The sequence below is a fragment of the Hylobates moloch genome, unplaced genomic scaffold (assembly GCF_009828535.3).
Source record: "Hylobates moloch isolate HMO894 unplaced genomic scaffold, HMol_V3 SCAFFOLD_11, whole genome shotgun sequence".
Lineage (NCBI taxonomy): Eukaryota > Metazoa > Chordata > Mammalia > Primates > Hylobatidae > Hylobates > Hylobates moloch.
The window spans coordinates 42,250,725-42,271,691 of record NW_026652286.1 but is presented as its reverse complement, the minus strand read 5'-3'; the positions used below and the strand labels follow the sequence as shown (position 1 = coordinate 42,271,691).

At 43.6% G+C, this 20,967-nt stretch overlaps 2 protein-coding genes across 2 annotated transcripts; both read left to right on the top strand.

Moving 5' to 3' along the window:
- Positions 1 to 976: 976 nt before the first annotated feature.
- On the top strand, positions 977 to 1,987 carry LOC116476603 (olfactory receptor 52B6). Its single transcript, XM_032166805.1, has one exon. The coding sequence runs from the start codon at positions 977 to 979 to the stop codon at positions 1,985 to 1,987; it is 1,011 nt and encodes a 336-aa protein (XP_032022696.1).
- A 2,579-nt stretch (positions 1,988 to 4,566) lies between these two features.
- TRIM6 (tripartite motif containing 6) lies at positions 4,567 to 20,190 on the top strand. The gene is made up of 8 exons (XM_032166790.2): positions 4,567 to 4,613; positions 11,622 to 12,111; positions 12,904 to 12,999; positions 13,707 to 13,937; positions 16,687 to 16,709; positions 18,441 to 18,541; positions 18,831 to 18,857; positions 19,073 to 20,190. Exons 1-8 carry the CDS (start codon positions 4,579 to 4,581, stop codon positions 19,636 to 19,638), a joined length of 1,569 nt encoding a protein of 522 aa, XP_032022681.1. The 5' UTR covers positions 4,567 to 4,578; the 3' UTR covers positions 19,639 to 20,190.
- The last annotated feature ends 777 nt before the right edge of the window (positions 20,191 to 20,967 follow it).

The following is a 20,967-nucleotide window of genomic DNA, read 5'->3' as shown; positions in this document are numbered from 1 at the left end:
GATCAAGCAGCCAATAGTTAACAGGGCAGACCTCTGACCCAGGTTTTTTCACACCCTCTCCGGTGTTCTTTCTAAATGCCATAGCTACCTTAACTGCCTTCATACTTATCAGCGCATCTGTGCCTAGGGAAAAAGGGGTGCAGGGTTGGCAGTGCCCACCACCCCCAACCCTACTCTTTCACATAATCTGCTAAGCAAATTGTTGTTTAGTCCTCTTGTTGTAGGACTGCAGTCCTCTCTGCAGGGCCTGGGGCTTTTGCAGAGCTCATTACAATTCACATGCCCAAAGAGATTGTAGAGATTGGTTTTGATGTTCTACCTATCCCTGTTCTTTTCTGCACCTATGGCACTGTGCTGAGTCTGGCAATGTTTTTGAGCTCTTTGGTTTCCTGAAAAAAATTTTTTTTTTTTTTTTTTGAGATGAAGTCTCACTCTGTCGCCCAGGCTGGAGTGCAGTGGCGTGATCTCGGCTCACTGCAACCTCCACCCTCTGAGTTCAAGCGATTCTCTTGCCTCGGCCTCCCGAGTAGCTGGGATTACAGGCGCCTGCTACCACACCCGGCTGATTTTTTGTATTTTCAGTAGAGACAGGGTTTCACCATCTTGGCCAGGCTGGTCTTGAACTCCTGACCTCGTGATCCACCAGCCTCAGCCTCCCAAAGTGCTGGGATTACAGGCGTGAGCCACTGTGCCCGGCCTAGTTTCCTGAAATTCTTAAAGCTGTGTGGAGAGCTTCTGAGTAAGAACAGTGAGCCTGTCTGTGGGCAGGTCCTGTAACTGTGCAGAGCCTATGTGAATTATTTACGGAGAATATGGCTGTGTGCAGAGCCTGTGTGTGATTATCTGTAGAGATATGCCTGTGTGCAGAGGCCATAACTGTCATTGGGCCTGTAAGTATATGCAGGCCTTGTGCATATGGACACTTTTATAGACACTCTACTAATGTGTTTAAAAATCTGAAGCTCTTTTTTTCCCTATGGCACAGGTGAGGGCTCTGCATAAAATCATGGCCCTTTTTTCTGCTAACAGCGTAGCTGCTATGAACAACTCTGACACTCGCATAGCAGGCTGCTTCCTCACTGGCATCCCTGGGCTGGAGCACCTACATATCCGGCTGTCCATCCCCTTCTGCATCATGTACATCGCTGCCCTGGCAGGCAATGGCATCCTAATTTGTGTCATCCTCTCCCAGGCAATCCTGCATGAGCCCATGTACATATTCTTATCCATGCTGGCCACTGCTGATGTCTTGCTCTCTACCGCCACCATGCCTAAGGCCCTGGCCAATTTGTGGCTAGGTTATAGCCACATTTCCTTTGATGGCTGCCTCACTCAGATGTTCTTCATTCACTTCCTCTTTGTGGCCGACTCTGCTGTCCTGCTGGCCATGGCCCTTGACCGCTCTGTGGCCATCTGCTCCCCCCTGCGATATGTCACAATCCTCACAAGCAAGGTCATTGGGAAGATCGTCACTGCCGCCCTGAGCCGCAGCTTCATCATTATGTTTCCATCCATCTTTCTCCTTAAGCGCCTGCACTATTGCCGGATCAACATCATTGCACACACATTTTGTGAGCACATGGGCATTGCCCATCTGTCCTGTTCTGACATCTCCATCAATGTCTGGTATGGGTTGGCAGCTGCTCTTCTCTCCACAGGCCTGGACATCATCCTTATTACTGTTTCCTACATCCACATCCTCCAAGCAGTCTTCCGCCTCCCTTCTCAAGGTGCCCGCTCCAAGGCCCTGAGTACCTGTGGATCCCATATCTGTGTCATCCTACTCTTCTATGTCCCTGCCCTTTTTTCTGTCTTTGCCTACAGGTTTGGTGGGAGAAGTATCCCACACTATGTCCATATTCTCCTGGCCAACCTCTATGTTGTTATTCCTCCTATGCTCAATCCCGTTATTTATGGAGTGAGGACTAAGCAAATACTGGAAGGAGCTAAGCAGATGTTTTCAAATCTTGCCAAAGGATCTAAATAAATGCTTTCAATTTAGTCTCAACCCTTTTCTATACCTATCGATTTTCCTGTATTTAGCCCATTCTCGCCTCTACATCTTCCAATTATCCCTGTGTTATTCTCATCGATCTCCCAATTTATTTAAATATGTCATCTACTCAAACCCACCTCTGATTTCTTTTATTGGAAATCTTTAGTAAAATCTGTCTCATCCTCTTACTCTTACTATTGAAATGCAATCTGATTTCCCATCACCTCAAGAAAAACTAGCTAATTAAGGGAAACGTAAGAACCAAATTTACGTTCTAAGTGAAACCTTTTTCTGACTGCTTACATTGGCTTCCTAATGTGTTCTTAATCACTTGTATATAATTTTGACATTTGCCAGTTCAGCATCTTTCTCATGATGGGAACCCCTGAGAACTGTCATGTCTAAGAATGTATAGTCTCATGGAATGATATTTTTCTTACCAGTTGCACAAATTCACGATCGCATACATGTATATACCCATGTTCAGAGATACTAACACAGCAGCAGCATAAATAGGTGGACATATCCATTTATCAACTTTTATCAAATAATTCTGAACTAACCATTACCTGTTCTGGACAAAGTTTTCCCTGAAATGTAGACAATTGTATAGGACTCTTTTCCATCCAAATATGCTTTGTATTTAAAAGTTATATTCATCATTAAAATTAGAAATAAAAATACCTACTCATATCTAATACCTATGGATGTATGTATTATTTAATAAATAGTTAAAGAAATATAAACATCTATATGTTATTTAATAACTTGCTCAATAATAACTACTAACATCAGGAATTAGCCTAGGCTGATGTTCTCTAAGATTGAGAAGAGCAACTCAACCTGAATTTTAGCCCAAGACCAAACTATTCTTGAAAACATAGCTCGCATCTCAACCCTGCCCACTCCTATACTCGGCCCACAGTGAAAGAGCCATCATTTGAGATTCTGCCCCACTTTTCATCTAAATTACTATTTTGTTGGATCATGAGTATATTGTTTCTTGTTTTATTAGAAATCTCATCTTTGTGTCTTAACTCCCTGTCTAGAGTGTACACTTCTTGAGAAAGAAAAGATTATTTTGAAGGCTTTTTATCATATTGCCCCAAAGCATGAGAACCCTCTCATAGCAAATATGTAATATGAGTATATGTGTATAGAATTCTTCTTTAAAAAATTTAACATCACTTTTCTGTTCTAGACTCATTCTTCTTTGCAGGAGTTCTTCCTCCTGGGAGACACTGGGACTCAATGTCACGTAGAGGAGAGAATTGTGCTAGGTGCCAGGAGGTATGGATTTAAAAGTTAGATGTACTACTTGGTCAATAAGCTTGAGAGTTTGCATAATATCCATAAACTTAATTTTCTGCTCATCTTTGAAGAAGATGAGAATAATATAACATTACGTATCTATTGCATAATAAGCATTCAATGAATGTTCAGTTCATTTCCACCTTTTTCTTTCCACATAGCTCTCTGCATCCTCAAGACAATGATAATAAGAATTAGAGAGAGGAGTCATTAGCATCCTTATTATGTGGAAAAGAAAACTGTAAGATGTGGTGATCAAGTTTTAAGTTCTAGATCTTTTTGAAATTGACTCTGTTGGAAATGACTGTTCCATTTACTCACTGTGTGAGTCTGGGCAAGTTACTTTACTTCTCTGTATCTCAACTTTCTTTTTCTTTTTCTTTTTTTTTTTTTTTTTGAGACAGAGCCTCGCTTTGTTGCCCACGCTGTAGAGTTCTGAGGCTCTATAAGCTTTACATGTATTCATAAGACCTAAATAAAAACAAAGATTGTCTTCTAGTTATATAAGTCAAAATTACGGATACACACACACAGCTTTATACATACATACATGTAATTTTAAATTGATGAATTTTAATGATCGTTTGGCAAAACACGCCATTATGCAAAGGGGCTTTTACTCACTCGTATAACTTTATGTTTTTATTTAGACATTTAAATTAATATGTTTATATGGAGTACAGGTGTATTATCAGTGTAATGAAACTCTGATAGGATATTGGAAAGCTACAGTACACTACAGACAATTTACAAGGGTCACCTCTGGCCTGGTGTTCTCAAAGGCCTCCGGATTTGCCGTTCATCAGGTAAGATGAACAGCTTTGCGTTGCTACCTTCAAAAAAAAAATTTTTTTTTTTTTGAGACAGAGTCTCGCTCTGTCTCCAGGTTGGAGTGCAACCTCCGCCTCCTGGGTTCAAGCGATTCTCCTGCCTCAGCCTCCCGAGTAGCTAGGACTACAGGCGTGCCCAGCTAATTTTTGTATTTTTAGTAGAGACGGGGTTTCATCATGTTGGCCAGGATGGTCTCAATCTCCTGACCTCGTGATCCGCCTGCCTCGGCCTCCTAAAGTGCTGGGATTACAGGGGTGAACCACCGCGCCCGGGCTCAAAAACTATCTCGATCTCCCTTACCACCTGAGAGGTCACTGGTGACCACACCCATGGAATCGGCTGGATCTCCTGCGGTGCTGGACAATTTGACCCTCCTCCTCCCCTGGCCCCGCCCCTTCCCCCCTGAGTCTTTCGGCTTGGGAGGAGGACGCGGCTGCTGCATGTCCTCGGCTCTGATCCAGGCCACAGATTCCAGGTTAGTGAGCAATTTCATTTTCTGGCCAGCTACCGCTGTCCCCACTTGTCTGGAGAGTTTGACCCGCCCTGCAGGTCGGGTTGTGAGGTTCACGGGGGAAAGAAGAATGAGGGAGACTTCTGCATTTTCAAGTTGACTCAAAAGTTTGGGAAGGGAGCACAGAAGAGGCACCTTTGCAGCTGGGAATAGGCCGTGTAAAGAGAGTTAAACCTCGATTCTAGAAGCTAGAATATGTAGGGGAGGCAGCTCTGGAAACTGCTTTAGGCAATCACTGCAAACCATTTGTCAGGCGTGGATTCAGATTCAGCATCCCTTCCCCCCTTCCCACTTCCCCCCATCCCCTCCCCCCATCTCCAGCCTGGCCGCTCCAGGAAGTGAGCACCATTTATCCCCCACCCCAAGCGGCCGGACTCCTCCCAGAGGGAGTTGGGAGATGAGCCTTCCGCAAACTCCTGACCTGTGGGTCTGTCCGTTCAACAGCCAAAGGCTGGCGGAGGAGGGAGCCCCTGCCTTTCTCGGAACGGAGCAGAGTCATGCGTGGTTGAGTTTAGATAAAAGACGAGTGAGCGCGCTCTGTTCCTTAAGATTAGTTTAAGGCGCCTTGGATTGCTCCGAAGACCTTTGACCACCTGATGTTGCTTACATCTGGAACTTCTTGGCTTCTCATTCCCCAGATGTGCGGGTCAGAGAGGTTTGTCTACCGTTCTGCTGACTGGCTCTTATTGTCACTTCTGGCAGAGGTGACAGGGCAGTGAAAGAGATAAGGTCCTTTCCCTTTCGGAACTCATTATATCTTTATTTCTTTTTCTTTCTCACTGCAAATGACCCCACTGAGATTAGAGACATTTTATTTTTAATCAATCAGTCAATAGAGACAGAAATGTGTGGTTAGGAGCATAGATGCCGCAGCCAGACTGCATGTGTTCAAATCCTAACTCTGACAGACACTGGCTGTGTGCCCGAAGACTGTTAACTTGACTTCTTTGAGCTTTACTTTCTTCCATCTATAAGATGGACGGAGTAATATGTTTATCTTAGCGTTTTGGTGAGAATTAAGCGAGACAGATTTAAACACATAGGAGGCTGCCTGACACAAATTATGGTCATTATTACTGGCAAACTCCATGCCTAGCTTTAAAAAAATGCACAATCAAAACAATTTTTAAATTACAGGTTTCTGAAATGCAGGGGGTAGAAATTCTTTTGAAGTGGAAATTAAATTTTTTTTGTTTTGAAACTGATTATGTTCCAATTCAAATATTTATTGAGTCCTGTTGGATAATCAACTGCAGATAATAGGTTAAATATAACCCTACACAAAGATAAAAAAAAAAATGTTATTCCTAAAGTGCAAGAACTCATGCCCAACTCATAAATGCAACTGCCACCTATTTTATTCCACTTTCACTAGGGCTCCCAGCTGGTGGACAGGCCCACTCTGTCATTCCTAACTCTGAACCCCCAGCCTACACCAGCCCCAGTATCCTCTGCTGAGTCACTGATTTTTATTCTGAAAGCCATTTTGATATTGATGCGAGCTTCCATTCTAAAAGATGCTTCATATTTAAATAGCAGGCCATTCTCTGTCCCCCTCCCTCTTCTAGCTGTTTTGCCCCCTAAATTGTATCCACCTGGAAAAGAAGGTCCTTTAGCTAAGGCAGTGCTTCTGAAGCCTTAATGTGCATAAGAATCACCTAGAGAACTTTAATATTAAAGTGCAAATTCTGAATCATTCCAGGAAAGACTGAGATTCTGCATAAAGAACTCCAAGTGGTTGCAGTGTTGCTAGTTAGCAGACCTTTTTCAGGCCTCTGGTTCTGATTTAATTGGTCCCACCTGGTTGTGAATCTGGGCTCTTTCTTCTGCTAATTTAATGCACTGGGCTCTGGGACTGCAGGCTCTTCTCGTCTGCACTCCTCACAGTCAGAATGCCTTCTCTCAGCCCATCCACACTGCTCTGGAGACTTGGCCTCAGTTGGAAACTGGCAGCCTTCCATATCTCCCTTCGGCTGCACTCAGCTGCAGTGGGCAGTCAGGGCTTGCTGGTGTGTGGGCAAGGGTCACTCAAACCTATGCTAACTGTATGCTCCCCTCCTTCACAATTTCTTTCCCAAGCCTCAGCTTTGACAAGAGACCTCAACTCTTACAAATCTTTTTTCTGCTCAAGAATTTTTCTCTGTCTAAAGAGAGTATTAGATGAATATCTAAAGCAGCATATTAGATAGAAAAAAAGACATATAATGAAGTAGAAATAGAATGAAGCCACATATGTAATGTTACATACTCAAGTAGCCTCATTAAAAATAAGCAGGTGAAATTAACTTTAATATATTTTATTTAACCCAATACATGCAAAATACAATTAGGACATGTGATCAATATAAAAAAAATTAATAAGATCCTTTAACTTTTTTACACTAAATCTTCAAAATCCAATGTGTACTTTGTACGTAAAGCAACCCCTTTCTGAGTAGCCACACTTCAAATGCTCAATAGCCATATCTGGCTACATGTTTGACAACACAGTTCATTATGCTTAGAAGATCAGAAACCAAGCCTTTAATTTTTCTTGTATTTTTTTGTTTCTGTCAGTTTATTGAGTTCTATCTAGTAAGTTACAAATTTTAAGCATGCAATTCTGTGAATTTTCACAGTTGCAGTCAGCTGTGTAACCACCACCATGATCATGATACATAAAGGGCATTTCCGTCACCCTTCATATTTCCTTATGCCCTTTGCAGTTCATCCTTTTCTCCCACTCCTGGGCCCTGGCTTCCACTGATGTGCTTTCAAATACCATAGCTTTCTCTTTTCTAGGATTTCACATAAATAGCATCATACAATAACTTAAATTTGATGTTTGGGTTCTTTCACTTTGCATGCTTTTGAGATTTATCTTGTTGTATATATTAACAGTTTAATTGTTTTGGTAATATGCCACTGTATGGATACACCACAGTTTGTTCATTTACCAGTTAGTGATGTCATGGATTCTTTTCAGTTTGGAACTATTACTATGTTGCATTTATGAGGCAGTAATTCTCCTTCAAGAGAATTGGGTACGCTAAATACAGTTTTGCCTGAAATGAAAGTGTGCATGTGTTTGTTGGGGAAGATGAATTGGAATTGGACTTTCAATTAAAATATAATACCAACACAATTATTATTATTATTATTATTATGTTTTTGAGACGGAGTCTTGCTCTGTCGCCCAGGCTGGAGTGTAGTGGCACGATCTCGACTCCCTGCAAGCTTCGCCTCCCAGGTTCACGCCATTCTCCTGCCTCAGCCTCCCAAGTAGCTGGGACTACAGGCACCCGCCACCACACCTGGCTAAATTTTTGTATTTTTAGTAGAGACGGGGTTTCATCGTGTTAGCCAGGATGGTCTAGATCTCCTGACCTTGTGATCCGCCTGCCTCAGCCTCCCAAAGTGCCGGGATTACAGGCTTGAGCCACGACGCCCGGCCAAAACAATTATTTTTTTAACAGTAACAGTTTCATAAGATAGCACATTTATTTCTATACTCTAGTGCCAACATCAAGGCCAACTATAAGCTCAGCAGTAAGTTATAATTTTCAATCCATTATAAAGTTAATTGATCATTTCCTGTGTTAGCTGCAGTGCTAAGGTCTGGGGCACCTGGAAGATAAAGTGAGACTGGGCCTCTGCCCTCATAATGCTAACTTATCAAAGGCAATAGAGCCTTATAGTGCAGTGTGCTAAGTGAGATGATGTGGGTATGGTAGGAGATTTTAACAAAGGAAATAATAGTGCAGTTCCCACAGGTGTGATTAATTTGATTAAACAGACTCTCAGAATGATAGGTAAATACATCTGTAATACCAATTAGTACTACCAGTTAGATGTACAGAGTTCATTAATTTGTTAATTATATTTTGCACCCTTTATGGAGATGAGGAATATAAAGGAGTAATAAGAGCTCCAGCTCTGCAGCCTGCGTATCTGCATTCAAAACCGGCCCCCGCCACTTGAAGGATCTACTAAATACCAGTTTATGCAACTATGAAATGAGATTTAAGGGACATTCATAATGTTGTTATATGGAATTATTGAGTTATTACATACAAAATAATTAAATTCTTGCTGAGTACCTAATGGGCTTTCTGTAAATATTTGCTGTGAGCATTGCTGCTGCTAAGCATGGCAAAGCTGAAGACCCAGGCCAGTACTTGCAGAAGCACCACAGAACACTAGATGGCAGCACCAAGGGCCTGTTTTCAGCTCGCTAGATCCCCCAGCAGGGCCGCTAGGAGGCTTATGCTTATGTCCCATGACTTTTTCTTACCCTTATCTGAGACACTTTCTCAGGCCCTTTCTTCCAAGGGGAGTGTTGTTATTGGGAGGCAATTTGATATACTTTTTAAATCCACCAGGTCCTCAAGATGGGGGTAAATTGGTACAATTTACAGGGCCTCGTGTTTAGGCCCACACGGACTATGTTTTTTACATCAATGTGCATTTACTTTTGCTGGGAAACCAGCCAAAGACAAGTTAGAGAATTCCGCCTGCTCCCTACGCACTGTGGCCTGTTCAGAACAGCGAAGTCACGCCTGGAACCAGGGCCAGAGCTTCACATAGGCAGTGTTAGCTGGCTCTTCTTTGGTGGCCCAAACACAACTCCAGGTAGGCAGGCAGAGCAAATGGCTTCCAATGAAAATAACTCAATGCTGGAAACAGTTTTAAAAATTTTCTAAAGAGTATTCTCAGTGTGATTTTAAACAATGGTAATGTAATTTATCAACAACTCTTCCAAGAAAAATAAATAGAGAATAAAGATCATATTTCTCAATGAAGATATAAGGCCTCAACTGCCTTACCGGCCACCTCTCCTTACATATGGACCCCCTTAGGATCCTGCTGAAGTTTAAGACAGGCCCTGGCAAAATCCCATCATCAAATAGGATCTCTCTCATTTCCATACTTCCAAAGCATTTGGTCCATGCCTGACTTTCACAGCCTTTACACTGACTGTCTTTGGTCAAAGTTATGAGTTTGAGGACGAAGCTTTGAACTAGCACCCTGGAAAGGTTAGGTTATGCCAATTCTACAACTTACAAGATGCATGATTTTGTAAAGTCACTTGATGTCTCTTCTTATTAAAGAATGGAGAATACTGTTATTTATGCAGAGTTGTCCATGAGAGAGAAAGAAAGCAAGAGAATGTGATTTCTAAATCACAACTGGTTACAGAATCATGAGTTGTAAAAATATTACCTCCCCAGGCTGGGTGCAGTGGCTCACGCCTGTAATCCCAGCACTTTGGGAGGCCAAGGCAGGCAGATCACTTGAGGTCAGGAGTTCAAGACCAGCCTGGCCAACATGGTAAAACCCCCTTTCTACTAAAAATACAAAAATTAGCTGGGCATGGTGGCGCTCACCTGTAATCCCAGCTACTCAGGAGGCTGAGGCATGAGAATCACTTGAACCCGGGAGGCAGAGGTTGCAGTGAGCTGAGATAGTGCCACTGTACTCCAGCCTGGGTGATAGAGCAAGACTCAGTTTCGACAACAACAACAAAATTACCACCCCTTATTGTGGCCATTGCTGTTTCTTTGTTTTTTTCTGAGAAGGGGAGCATGTGGTGAGAGGGCTCTATGTGGAGCAGGGCTGTTAAGAAGTGGAAGTGTTTGCACAGTCTTAGAGATCAGATACCAGAGAGTGACGCAAGGGTGTTGGCAGAGAGGTGAAACAGCTCATGGAAAGGTCACAGATGATCACTGTAGAGGATGAGGGGGTTCTGACCCCCTCATTCATCAAAAGTTGAGGACCTATCTGTCAGGCTCTATGCTAGCTGCCAAGGATACAACCATGAACAAAAAGTCTCAGATCTCATGGAGCTTACATTTCACTGCGAGGATTCAAACAAGTAAAGATCTATATTAAGTGGTGTAAGAAGTAAAATAGGCCGGGTGCGGTGGCTCATGCCTGTAATCCCAACCCTTTGGGAGGCCAAGGCGGGCGGATCACGCGGTCAAGAGATCAAGACCACCCTGGCTAACACAGTGAAACCCCATCTCTACTAAAAAATACAAAAAAAATTAGCCGGACATAGTGGCAGGCACCTGTAATCCCAGCTACTCGGGAGGCTAAGGCAAGAGAATGGCTTGAACCCAGGAGGCAGAGCTTGCAGTGAGTCGAGATCGCGCCACTGCACTCCAGCCTGGGCGACAGAGCAAGACTCCCTAATGAGATAAATATGTGGAGAGTGATTGTGTGGTGGCTGTGCTCTAAATAGACTAGTCAGAGCAGACCCTTCTGATAAGGGAATAGGTAGGAAGCTAGTAAGTCATGCAGATAGCAGAGTAAAGGGTCATCTTTACATCACGAACAACAAATGCAAAAATCCTGAGGCAGCATTGTGTTTTAGGTGCTTTTAACATTGAGGATATGTTTTGGATGAGAAAACGTCACACAGTCTCCAGGTGCGGTGGCTCATGCCTGTAATTCCAGCACTCTGAGAGGCCAAGGCAGGAGCATCACTTAAGGTCAGGAGTTCAAGACCACCTGGCTAACCTGGTGAAACTCCGTCTCTACTAAAAATACAAAAACTAGCCAGGTGTTGTGGCACATGCCTGTAATCCCAGCTACTCGGGAGACTGAGGCAGGAGAACTACTTGAACCTGGGAGGCGGAGGTTGCAGTGAGCTGAGATTGTACCACTGCATTCCAGCCTGGGTGACGGAGTGAGTCTTCATCTCGAAAAAAAGAAAAGATCACACAGACAGTGACTCACACAGGCCCCTCCTTTCCAGGGCCTCAGGTTGTCACTCCATTCAATAGGAGCAAGAGGAAATTATCACTGCTCTAATATGGGGAGAAATTGGTGCCTTGTATGAGCTGGGATAAAGAACGTATTGGATATTAGAATGAGAAGCCCTTGTTACCCCAGGTGTCTGACCTCTTTATCCAGGACTGGGCAGTCAGTATTCCTTTATTCTCCCTCCTTTCTTACCCTGACCCTTTTTTTGTTTGTTCATCTACGTAGGGTTCTACAAGCAGGAAACATCTTAGAAATCAGGGCTGGGCAGGCAGGAGCCAGGAGAGTAGCTACAATGACTTCACCAGTACTGGTGGACATACGAGAAGAGGTGACCTGCCCTATCTGTCTGGAGCTCCTAATAGAACCCCTGAGCATAGACTGTGGCCACAGCTTCTGCCAAGCCTGCATCACACCGAATAGCAGGGAATCAGTGATTGGTCAAGAAGGGGAAAGAAGCTGCCCTGTGTGCCAGACCAGCTACCAGCCAGGGAACCTGCGGCCTAATCGGCATCTGGCCAACATAGTGAGGCGGCTCAGAGAGGTAGCGCTGGGCCCTGGGAAGCAGCTGAAAGCAGTTCTTTGTGCAGACCATGGAGAAAAACTGCAGCTCTTCTGTCAGGAGGATGGGAAGGTCATTTGCTGGCTTTGTGAGCGGTCTCAGGAGCACCGTGGTCACCACACGTTCCTCGTGGAGGAGGTTGCCCAGGAGTACCAGGTGAGACCCCAGGACGGAAGGGGAGACAGAGAAACAGGGTCTTTGGCAGGTTTTAACGTTTTTATCATGCTCTGATCTGATCTCTTTGTAGTCTTCATTTACCTAGAGAATGAACCTGGAAACTGCCTCACCGATTAAGAATAGATTCTTTATCTCTTACTTGCTATTCCAGATTGAGTAGATAGAGCTGCTCGGGGTAAAAGGGGTAGTTGGTTGATTGAGTGTGGAGATATGTTGGCAGGGAAGGTAAAGGAATTTATTTACTCATGTATTTATTTTGAGAAGGCGTCTCGCTCTGTCGCCCACGTTGGAGTGCAGTGGTGCGATCTCGGCTCACTGCAACCTCCGCCTCCCGGGTTCAAGCAATTCTCGTGCCTGGCCTCCCAAGTAGCTGGGACTATAGGTGTGCACCACCATGCCCAGCTAATTGTGCGTGTGTGCATGTGTGTGTGTGTTTAGTAGAGATGGGGTTTTGCCATGTTGCCCAGGCTGATCTCAAACTCCTGAGCTCAGGCAATCCGCCCGCCTTAGCCTCCCAAAGTGCTGGGATTACAGGCGTGAGCCACAGGTGCTTTGTGGTCAGGCACCTTCCCAAAGAGGGTGGAGAATCAGCCTATCCCTGTTGGTTTTCATCCTGTGTATATAAAAGATTTGCTGGCCCTCTCAAGTTTTCATCCTAGGTTAGGACAGGCTTCTTTTGAGGTTAGCAGAATCTCTGTCCCATTCATTCTATGTCTGGGTACTGAGTCAACTGAAGGTTTGATCCTGCTTGACCTGATTTGTTTCTTTCAGGAGAAGTTTCAGGAGTCTCTAAAGAAGCTGAAGAACGAGGAGCAGGAAGCTGAGAAGCTAACAGCTTTTATCAGAGAGAAGAAGACATCCTGGAAGGCAAGGGAGACTTTTTCTGAAGATGTCCTGGGGCAGGAATCATGGCAGGTCATAGGAGCTGAGGGCAAAGGAGTCCTTGTCCTGTCCGTCCTCTGATGCCATGACTAGAAGAGCTTCCCTTTGCCTGGTCCTCCACTGTATTGCTTCCAAACGGGGGAGGAGAGGGGAGGTAAATAGCAAACATATCAAAACTGAACCTAGGAGACAATCACAGAGCAGAGGAACCATGGCTAGGGGTCGCCCCAATTCATAATTCTGGGTCTTGTTCTACAGTTTCAGTCTCTTTGGCCTTTCCCTTGCATTCAGAATACAAATGCAAGGGAGAATGCAGGTAAGGCTTGTGAAGAAGCCCAGATCTGAGACAGGTTAGTCACAGGCCAGTAATTTCTACCTCAGTACTCAAAATTGGAAGAGGAGGCTGATGCAGAGGTGAGGGAGGCTTCCTGGAATCTAAACGTCACCCAGGAATCACAGTTGATGTCTAGATGGCCTAGATAAAGCAGCCCGGGCCAATGGTCTGGGCAGAGCTGAAGGGAGAAAAGAAGGAAAGAACAGGCTACAAAGGCTTTCTCCTGCAGCATTTACCCTCCCTCTCCCTGGGAGGCCTGGCCCAGGAAAGCAGTCCTGAGCCCAACTCCCCTGCTTTTAATAGAGGAGACCCTCAGTGTGACCGACTAGCAGCCTCTTTTTCTTCACTGTTCCTGAAGAATCAGATGGAGCCTGAGAGACGCAGGATCCAGACACAGTTTAATCAGCTGCGAAATATCCTAGACAGAGTGGAGCAGCGGGAGCTGAAAAAGCTGGAACAGGAAGAGAAGAAGGGGCTACGAATTATAGAAGAAGCTGAGAATGATCTGGTCTACCAGACCCAGTCGCTGCGAGAGCTCATCTCGGATCTGGAGCATCGATGTCAGGGGTCAACAATGGAGCTGCTGCAGGTAAGGCTTGTGAAGGAGCCCAGATCTGAGAGTCAAGGAAAAGAGAAACTAACTTTCCTTCCTTTCTGGGACATCAGACTACCATCGTTGCGGGGACAAGAAAAAACATTCCTTTTGGCGCTATAGTGCCTATCCCCTATTAAACTGTTTAGAGGTACGGAGTAAAGCATAAGATAATTCAGAGTACAAATGCAAGGGAAAATCCCATTTTTATTTATAAAGGGTTGTCTAAAAGTTTATTTGATGCTGTGGAGAAGATCTGTTGTATCCAGTGATGTTGTTCTTTCCGTTCTGTCTTTCTCAGTCTTGGCACTATTTACATTTCTGGCTGGATAATTCTTTGCTGCGTGGGATTCTCCTGTACGTTGTAGGATGCTTAGCAGCGTCTCTGGCCTCTGCTCACTAGATGTCAGCAGCACCACCCCAGATGTGACAACCCCAAATTTCTTCAGACATTGCCACGATAGCCCCTGGGTGAACACAGTGCTCTCCCAGTTGAGAACCACTGTTCATTAGGCACCTCTTGTCTCTGATGCTCTGTTGGGAATTTGCCAAGTGCTTCTTACCCAGCTTAGTCACAGGCACACTTATGCCAAGCTAAATTCTTAGAGACGATGTATTACCAGCCCTTCTTTGTTTTCACTCTCTTCTGTAGAGCAGAATCATTTAACATACTGTAGTAATCGATATTTGAACTGGTTTTGGGGGTCTTGGCTCTGGTCTGTATGTGTATAGGTCGAAGATTACAAGGTATCAAGCCTAGAGAGATTTGATGGAGGGACTTGAACTGAGGTTGAAATTCTAGCAACTGTTTTCTGCATAGAATGAATAGTGTGGCTATGAATTTGAGGCATGATATATAGCTTGTGATATTCTGTAACTTTCAGAGTGTAAGATATTCTTTAAATTTTGTTTGCCTTCGTGCTTTCCTCTTGCTCTTTCTTTCTTGGTGGAATAATTGTTTATTTACATATTCTTGGGTCTTAGTATTAGAGCCATGGGTAGCTACTTTCTGCCTGTTACAGCTTTTTCTCATTCACTGCTTCCTGCTTTGCATCTTCATTTTATTCTTCTTGCCTTTTTGTCCTCATCATTGATATTATTACCCTGATACTTTCTCCTTCACTCTTTTGTTCTGACTCCTCAACACTCCTCAAACTGTAAATATTTTTTAAATGCAAATGAATCATCAATTCATATTGCTAGTTTAGACACTTCCACATTCGTTAGTATGACTGCCCAATGGACATTTAAACTTGAGTAGTCTTTTCTAACAAACTTTCTAGAATTTTCCCATCACAGACATTGTTCTTTCTCTTTTCCATATCTGTGTGAATTGTTGCCCATTAAGATTTTATAGCCAAGGCCGAGCGCAGTGACTCACGCCTGTAATCCCAGCACTTTGGGAGGCCGAGGCAGGCGAATCATGAGGTCAGCAGATTGAGACCATCCTGGCTAACACGGTGAAACCCTGTCTCTACTAAAAACACAAAAAAATTAGCCGGGCGTGGTGGCGGGCGCCTGTAGTCCCAGCTACTCAGGAGGCTGAGGCAGGAGAATGGCGCGAACCCAGGAAGCACAGCTTGCAGTGAGCCGAGATCACGGGACAGAACAAGACTCCTCCTAAAAAAAAAAAAAAAAGATTTTATAGCCAAGATAAAAGCTTCAAAATATGGACATAAAGCCAACATAAGAGAAGTAGCCCACAATGTAAGATTGATACAATCCTGGATATTTACTGCAAATTGATACAGCACCCTCTACCACGTTCTATGTTCAAGCCAGCCAGTTTGAGTTGTGTCTCTATGAAATGCCACCATAAACAGCCCTAATACAGAGAAAATAGTTAATCCTGTGTTATATGGACCAATCTTAAGCTGTTCTTCGAGGTCATTGAGATGTATGGAGCAGAAGATAAAAAGACCAGATAGAAAGGAATAGCCAATTCCACGGAAATGAGACTAGCAGTGGCAGTGATAAAGGTGAACAACTGGTGACCAAATGAAATTAAGGATGTGAAGTGGACTGACTTGGGCAAAGATAGGATGCCAGGGTGAATATATGGTAGTTATTTCCTATTTTGTTTAAATTTGGTGACTTAAGTGGTTGCTAGTATGATTCAGTAGGATGGAAGGGAGACAAGAGTTGCAGAAATAAGTTTTCTTTTAAACATCTTGCATTTGAGGTACCTGTGACTCATTTGCTGGTGTATATATTAATCAAAATCATAAGGAAAGGGGCTGAGCAGAAGTACTGATTTGAGAATCATCAACATGTGTGCATTAAAATGAAGGAAATGGATGAAGTCAGCAAAGGTAGGGTAGAGGGTTAGAGAAGGTGAAGTTTGAGAAACAACCATATTTAAAGCCCATGAGCCTGTATCTTCAGCAACCAGAACAGGATATAAGCTACCCAAGGATGGAAATTATGACTTAATCATCTGAGGTTCTCTAGGCCAGGCACAATGCCTGACAAATAATACATGCTATACATACATAACATTACACACACATGCACACACACAATGTTGTAAAAATCAAGACACTGATGAGTCGATTGAGTTATTTTTTGATGTCCTCACATGGGTTCTTAGGGACAGTCTGCCCTGAGTTTTTTCTCTACTTTGTGGCCTCCACATTAGGATTATCTTTCTTTGTATCATATCGTGGGGTAGTGGACATGGAAGGAGAAATGTGGATAAGGGCATGACCTGTTACTCCTTGACTTAACCTGTCTTTTTCCTTCCTAGGATGTGAGTGATGTCACAGAAAGGTATGTGTAGGAGAACATGAGGTAGTTCCCCTGGACTGATAAATGATTCCTTTACCCATGATCAGTGGGAAAGGGAAGAAGAATCAGAGTGGGGAAGATTCCAGAGAGTAGTCTTGAATTGTGCATCACATGAGAGTTTTGGCATCCCCAAATAAAGGGGATGAACTGGCTTCTCTGGTAGGAAAATGTGGGTGATGGGGGGTCAGTAGTTGGGGACAGTACTGTTATTTAGAATAAAGAGTTGCAGTATTGCGCCACTGCACTCCAGCCTGGGAGACAAAGGGATACTCTGCCTCAAACAAAAAAAAAAATGAATAAAGAGTTGCAGTATCAGTGACTCCCCAAGTACCCTGTTAGTGTACTTTTCCATAAACCTGTGTGCCTGCTTTCATCCCTGATTCTTAAGTTTATAGTTACCTCAAAATACACAGGAATTTTCTTTGCCTATAAATTTTTTTTTTTTTTTTTTTTGAAACAGAGTTTCACTCTGTTGCCCAGGCTGGAGTGCAGTGGCATGATCTCGGCTCACTGCAACTTCCTGCCCGTGAATTTTATCAGTGTGACATTCCCATCTGCATTATTTCTCAAGGTCTAAGAATTTGGTCTTGAGACATCTGCCTTAAGTTTTTCTTTCTCCCAGGCCTTGCTCCCTAGTAGATTTTCTTTCATCTCAATTCCAGTAAAAACGTAAACCCGAGCTCTTGAGGATAATAATTTAGCCCGGGAATCAAACATGTTCTCTGTCACATACTCCAGAGTCTCATCCAACAAGATGACATGTCAAGCTGCTTGCACACTTGGTTCCTTCATGCTCCTCACAGACACATGAAATAGGAAGCCTATTGTCCCTTCTGAAATCTGTACTCTCCGTTTGGAGGTGAGGACATCTTTTCTCCAGCTAGTGGCGTAACATTCCCAGAGACAGCAAATCCTAAAATGCTGTTTTGAAGGTTTTCTGAGAAATCCTAGGGCCTAAGCCCACAGACTGTTCTGAAGAAACCCCTTCACTTGATACTCTCAAAGCCCCAGCAATAGGCCCCTGGTGTTCTGCCTGTCAACCCAGACATCTTCAAACCCCTCTGATTTTAAATATTTTATATCTTTTTTTTAGAGGTCGCAAAAGATTTCCAAGCCATTATTTTACTGAACTGCATAACACCTCTAGGACACAGAAAAAGGAAAATTATAGTATTTTCTAAAAACAACAACAGAAAAACAAAATGAGACTTTAAGAAGTTAAATCTTGGACAGGCGCAGTGACTCACACCTGTAATCCCAGCACTTTGGGAGGCTGAGGAGGGCAGATCATGAGGTCAGGAGATCAAAACCATCCTGGCTAACATGGTGCAACCCTGTCTCTACTAAAAATACAAGAAAATTAGCCGGGCGTGGTGGCACGCGCCTGTAGTCCCAGCTACTCGGAAGGCTGAGGCAGGAGAATCGCTTGAACCTGGGAGGTGGAGGTTGCAGTGAGCCGAGATCACTCCCCTGCACTCCAGCCTGGGCGACAGAGCGAGACTCCTCAAAAAAAAAGTTAAATCTTACACAAGTTTATGTAGATGATGAGACGATAGTTTCTGGCTCCAGTGCCAAGGCTGTTTGCAGAATGATGCTAAGTGTATTCAGAAAGGAGGATTGGAATTCATCAGTAGGCTTGCGAGGTAAGGGAGATGGGTGGTGGAGGAACCCACAGTCAGCAGTGTGGGAATTCAGAAATCCTGTCCTTTCTAGGAGTGAGTTCTGGACCCTGAGGAAGCCAGAAGCTCTCCCTACAAAGCTGAGAAGTATGTTTCGAGCCCCAGATCTGAAAAGGATGCTGCGAGTGTTTAGAGGTAAGGAGATTCAGGGGAAAGAGTTTGGATGTGAAATTACTGTCGTGGGAAGAAATAAACGGGATAGAGGATATAGTCGGTATTTGAGCATAGTGGCAAAGAGGGAGGTCCCAGAGGGAGGGACATAGTGTGCTGAAGAAGATGCAGTTTGTATTTAAGGGGAGATGAAATGGCCAGGTGACATCCTCACAGGATTCCTCACCATTCCCCTCAATCTAGTAAGGAGAGAGACACCAGACATGAGACAGTTGGTCCTATTCAACATTATTGACTCTTTTCATCATTACAGAGCTGACAGATGTCCAGAGCTACTGGGGTAAGTAGAAGCCATGGCCTCTTTGGGTTGGCACATTCTGATCTCCTTTCACATGCCCTCCCCAGACATAGCCACATAGGTCCTAGGTGTTGATGCCTCCCCCATCCCCGCCTTATAGTTCCAGTTCCTCCAACCACTTCCTGTGTTTCCTCTTCTCAGCATAATGAGACCCATGTCCCCCTTCTCATCTGCTGATGTTGTACCTTTTCCTACAGTGGATGTGACCCTGAATCCACACACAGCTAATTTAAATCTTGTCCTGGCTAAAAACCGGAGACAAGTGAGGTTTGTGGGAGCTAAAGTATCTGGACCTCCCCGTCTGGAAAAGCATTATGACTGTAGTGTCCTGGGCTCCCAGCACTTCTCCTCCGGAAAGCATTACTGGGAGGTAGATGTGGCCAAGAAGACTGCCTGGATCCTGGGGGTATGCAGCAATTCACTGGGACTTACATTCTCTTTCAACCATCACGCTCAAAATCACAATGCTTACTCCAGGTATCAGCCTCAGAGTGGATACTGGGTAATTGGGTTACAGCATAACCATGAATATAGGGCCTATGAGGATTCTTCCCCTTCCCTGCTCCTCTCCATGACAGTGCCCCCTCGCCGTGTTGGGGTTTTCTTAGATTATGAAGCTGGCACTGTCTCCTTTTATAATGTCACAAACCATGGCTTCCCCATCTACACTTTCTCTAAATACTACTTTCCCACTACTCTTTGTCCATATTTTAATCCTTGCAACTGTGTAATTCCTATGACCCTGCGTCGTCCAAGCTCTTGAATATTCTTCTGTTTCCACCCACTTCTGATAAGTACCCTGAGGCTTATCAGCATGTGATTCTCCCTTCTGATCTTGTTTTTCTGTGTTCTCAATTCTTTTGTTGTTTTTTGGTTTTTGAATTTTTTTGAGATGGAATCTCGCTGTGTCGCCCAGGCTGGAGTGCAGTGGTGCAATCTCGGCTCACTGCAACCTCTGCCTCCTGGGTTCAAGCGAACCTCCTGCCTCAGCATCCCAAGTAGCTGGGATTACAGGCACCCACCACCATGCCCAACTAATTTTCGTATTTTTGTAGAGATAAGGTGTTGGCCAGGCTGATCTCGAACTCCTGACCACAAGTGATCCACCCGCCTCGGTCTCCCAAAGTGCTGGGATTACAGATGTGAGCCACCGCACCCAGCCAGTTCTTTTGTTTTAAACATTTACTCAGTACTAGGATGCACCCAGTGGTGAGAGTAAGCATCTTTGACTGATGACAGGTCTTGAGGTGGATAGGGGGTGCTTTCAGTATTTTGCCGTTAAGCATAGTATTTGATGCAGGTTTTTTTGGTTGATGCAGGGGATCAAATTTAGGAAGTTCTGATCTGTTCATTTGCTACAAGTTTTTGTATAAAATGAAAAATCGTATTCTACCTATGTCTTTTCTGTAAATTATTGAGACAACTGTGTGTCATTTTTGTTCTGTTAATGTGGCTTAGTACATTGATTTACTTCAATTTGTTATATTGGCCACAACTTGCTGAAATACACCATTATTATTTGTTGTATGCAATACTGGATTTATTTTGATAACGTATTGTTTAGATTTTGTTTTCATCTATGTTAATGAAAGAAATTGGCCTGTGTTTTTACATTCTTGTAATATCTTTGCCAGGTTCTATAAAATGCAATAATAAGCAAATAAATTACTGTTTTTGTGTAAGTATGTATAGGATTGAGCTCTAAAACCAAACCATTATAATGATAATTTGGGTAGCTTCAAACTCAAATTGAAGAGAGTCTTCACTGCAGTCTTCACTACAACCTTTGGCCTTCCTCTCTACATTTAAGAGTAGCAATAGAACAATAAAAAAAATACATCTTTCAAATTAATTGCAGTAAAAACAAAAGGGTAATGGGGAGAGAAAAACAACCCAATACATATTTTTCTCTCAGAATAGAAAGAAAATACAAAGAGAAAATATGAACACTAAAGCACTTAAAGGAAGAGGATGGTTTCTTCCAGCTTTTCCACACTCTCTTTATGTGCAGGAACAGACAGCTATTGAGTGAGCTGCTATGACTTTGGTAGAGAGGTGCGATATGTTTTTTGAACCAGCTATAAAAGAAATT

Excerpts from the sequence above, each read along its gene's own strand:
- TRIM6 (XM_032166790.2), top strand. The coding sequence starts at position 4,579 with ATGTCCTCGGCTCTGATCCAGGCCACAGATTCCAG. Across the intron at positions 4,614-11,621 it reads ATCCAGGCCACAGATTCCAG|GGTTCTACAAGCAGGAAACA; the intron begins GTTAGTGAGCAA and ends TCATCTACGTAG. Across the intron at positions 18,858-19,072 it reads AGATGTCCAGAGCTACTGGG|TGGATGTGACCCTGAATCCA; the intron begins GTAAGTAGAAGC and ends CTTTTCCTACAG.
- LOC116476603 (XM_032166805.1), top strand. The coding sequence starts at position 977 with ATGGCACAGGTGAGGGCTCTGCATAAAATCATGGCCCTTTTTTCTGCT.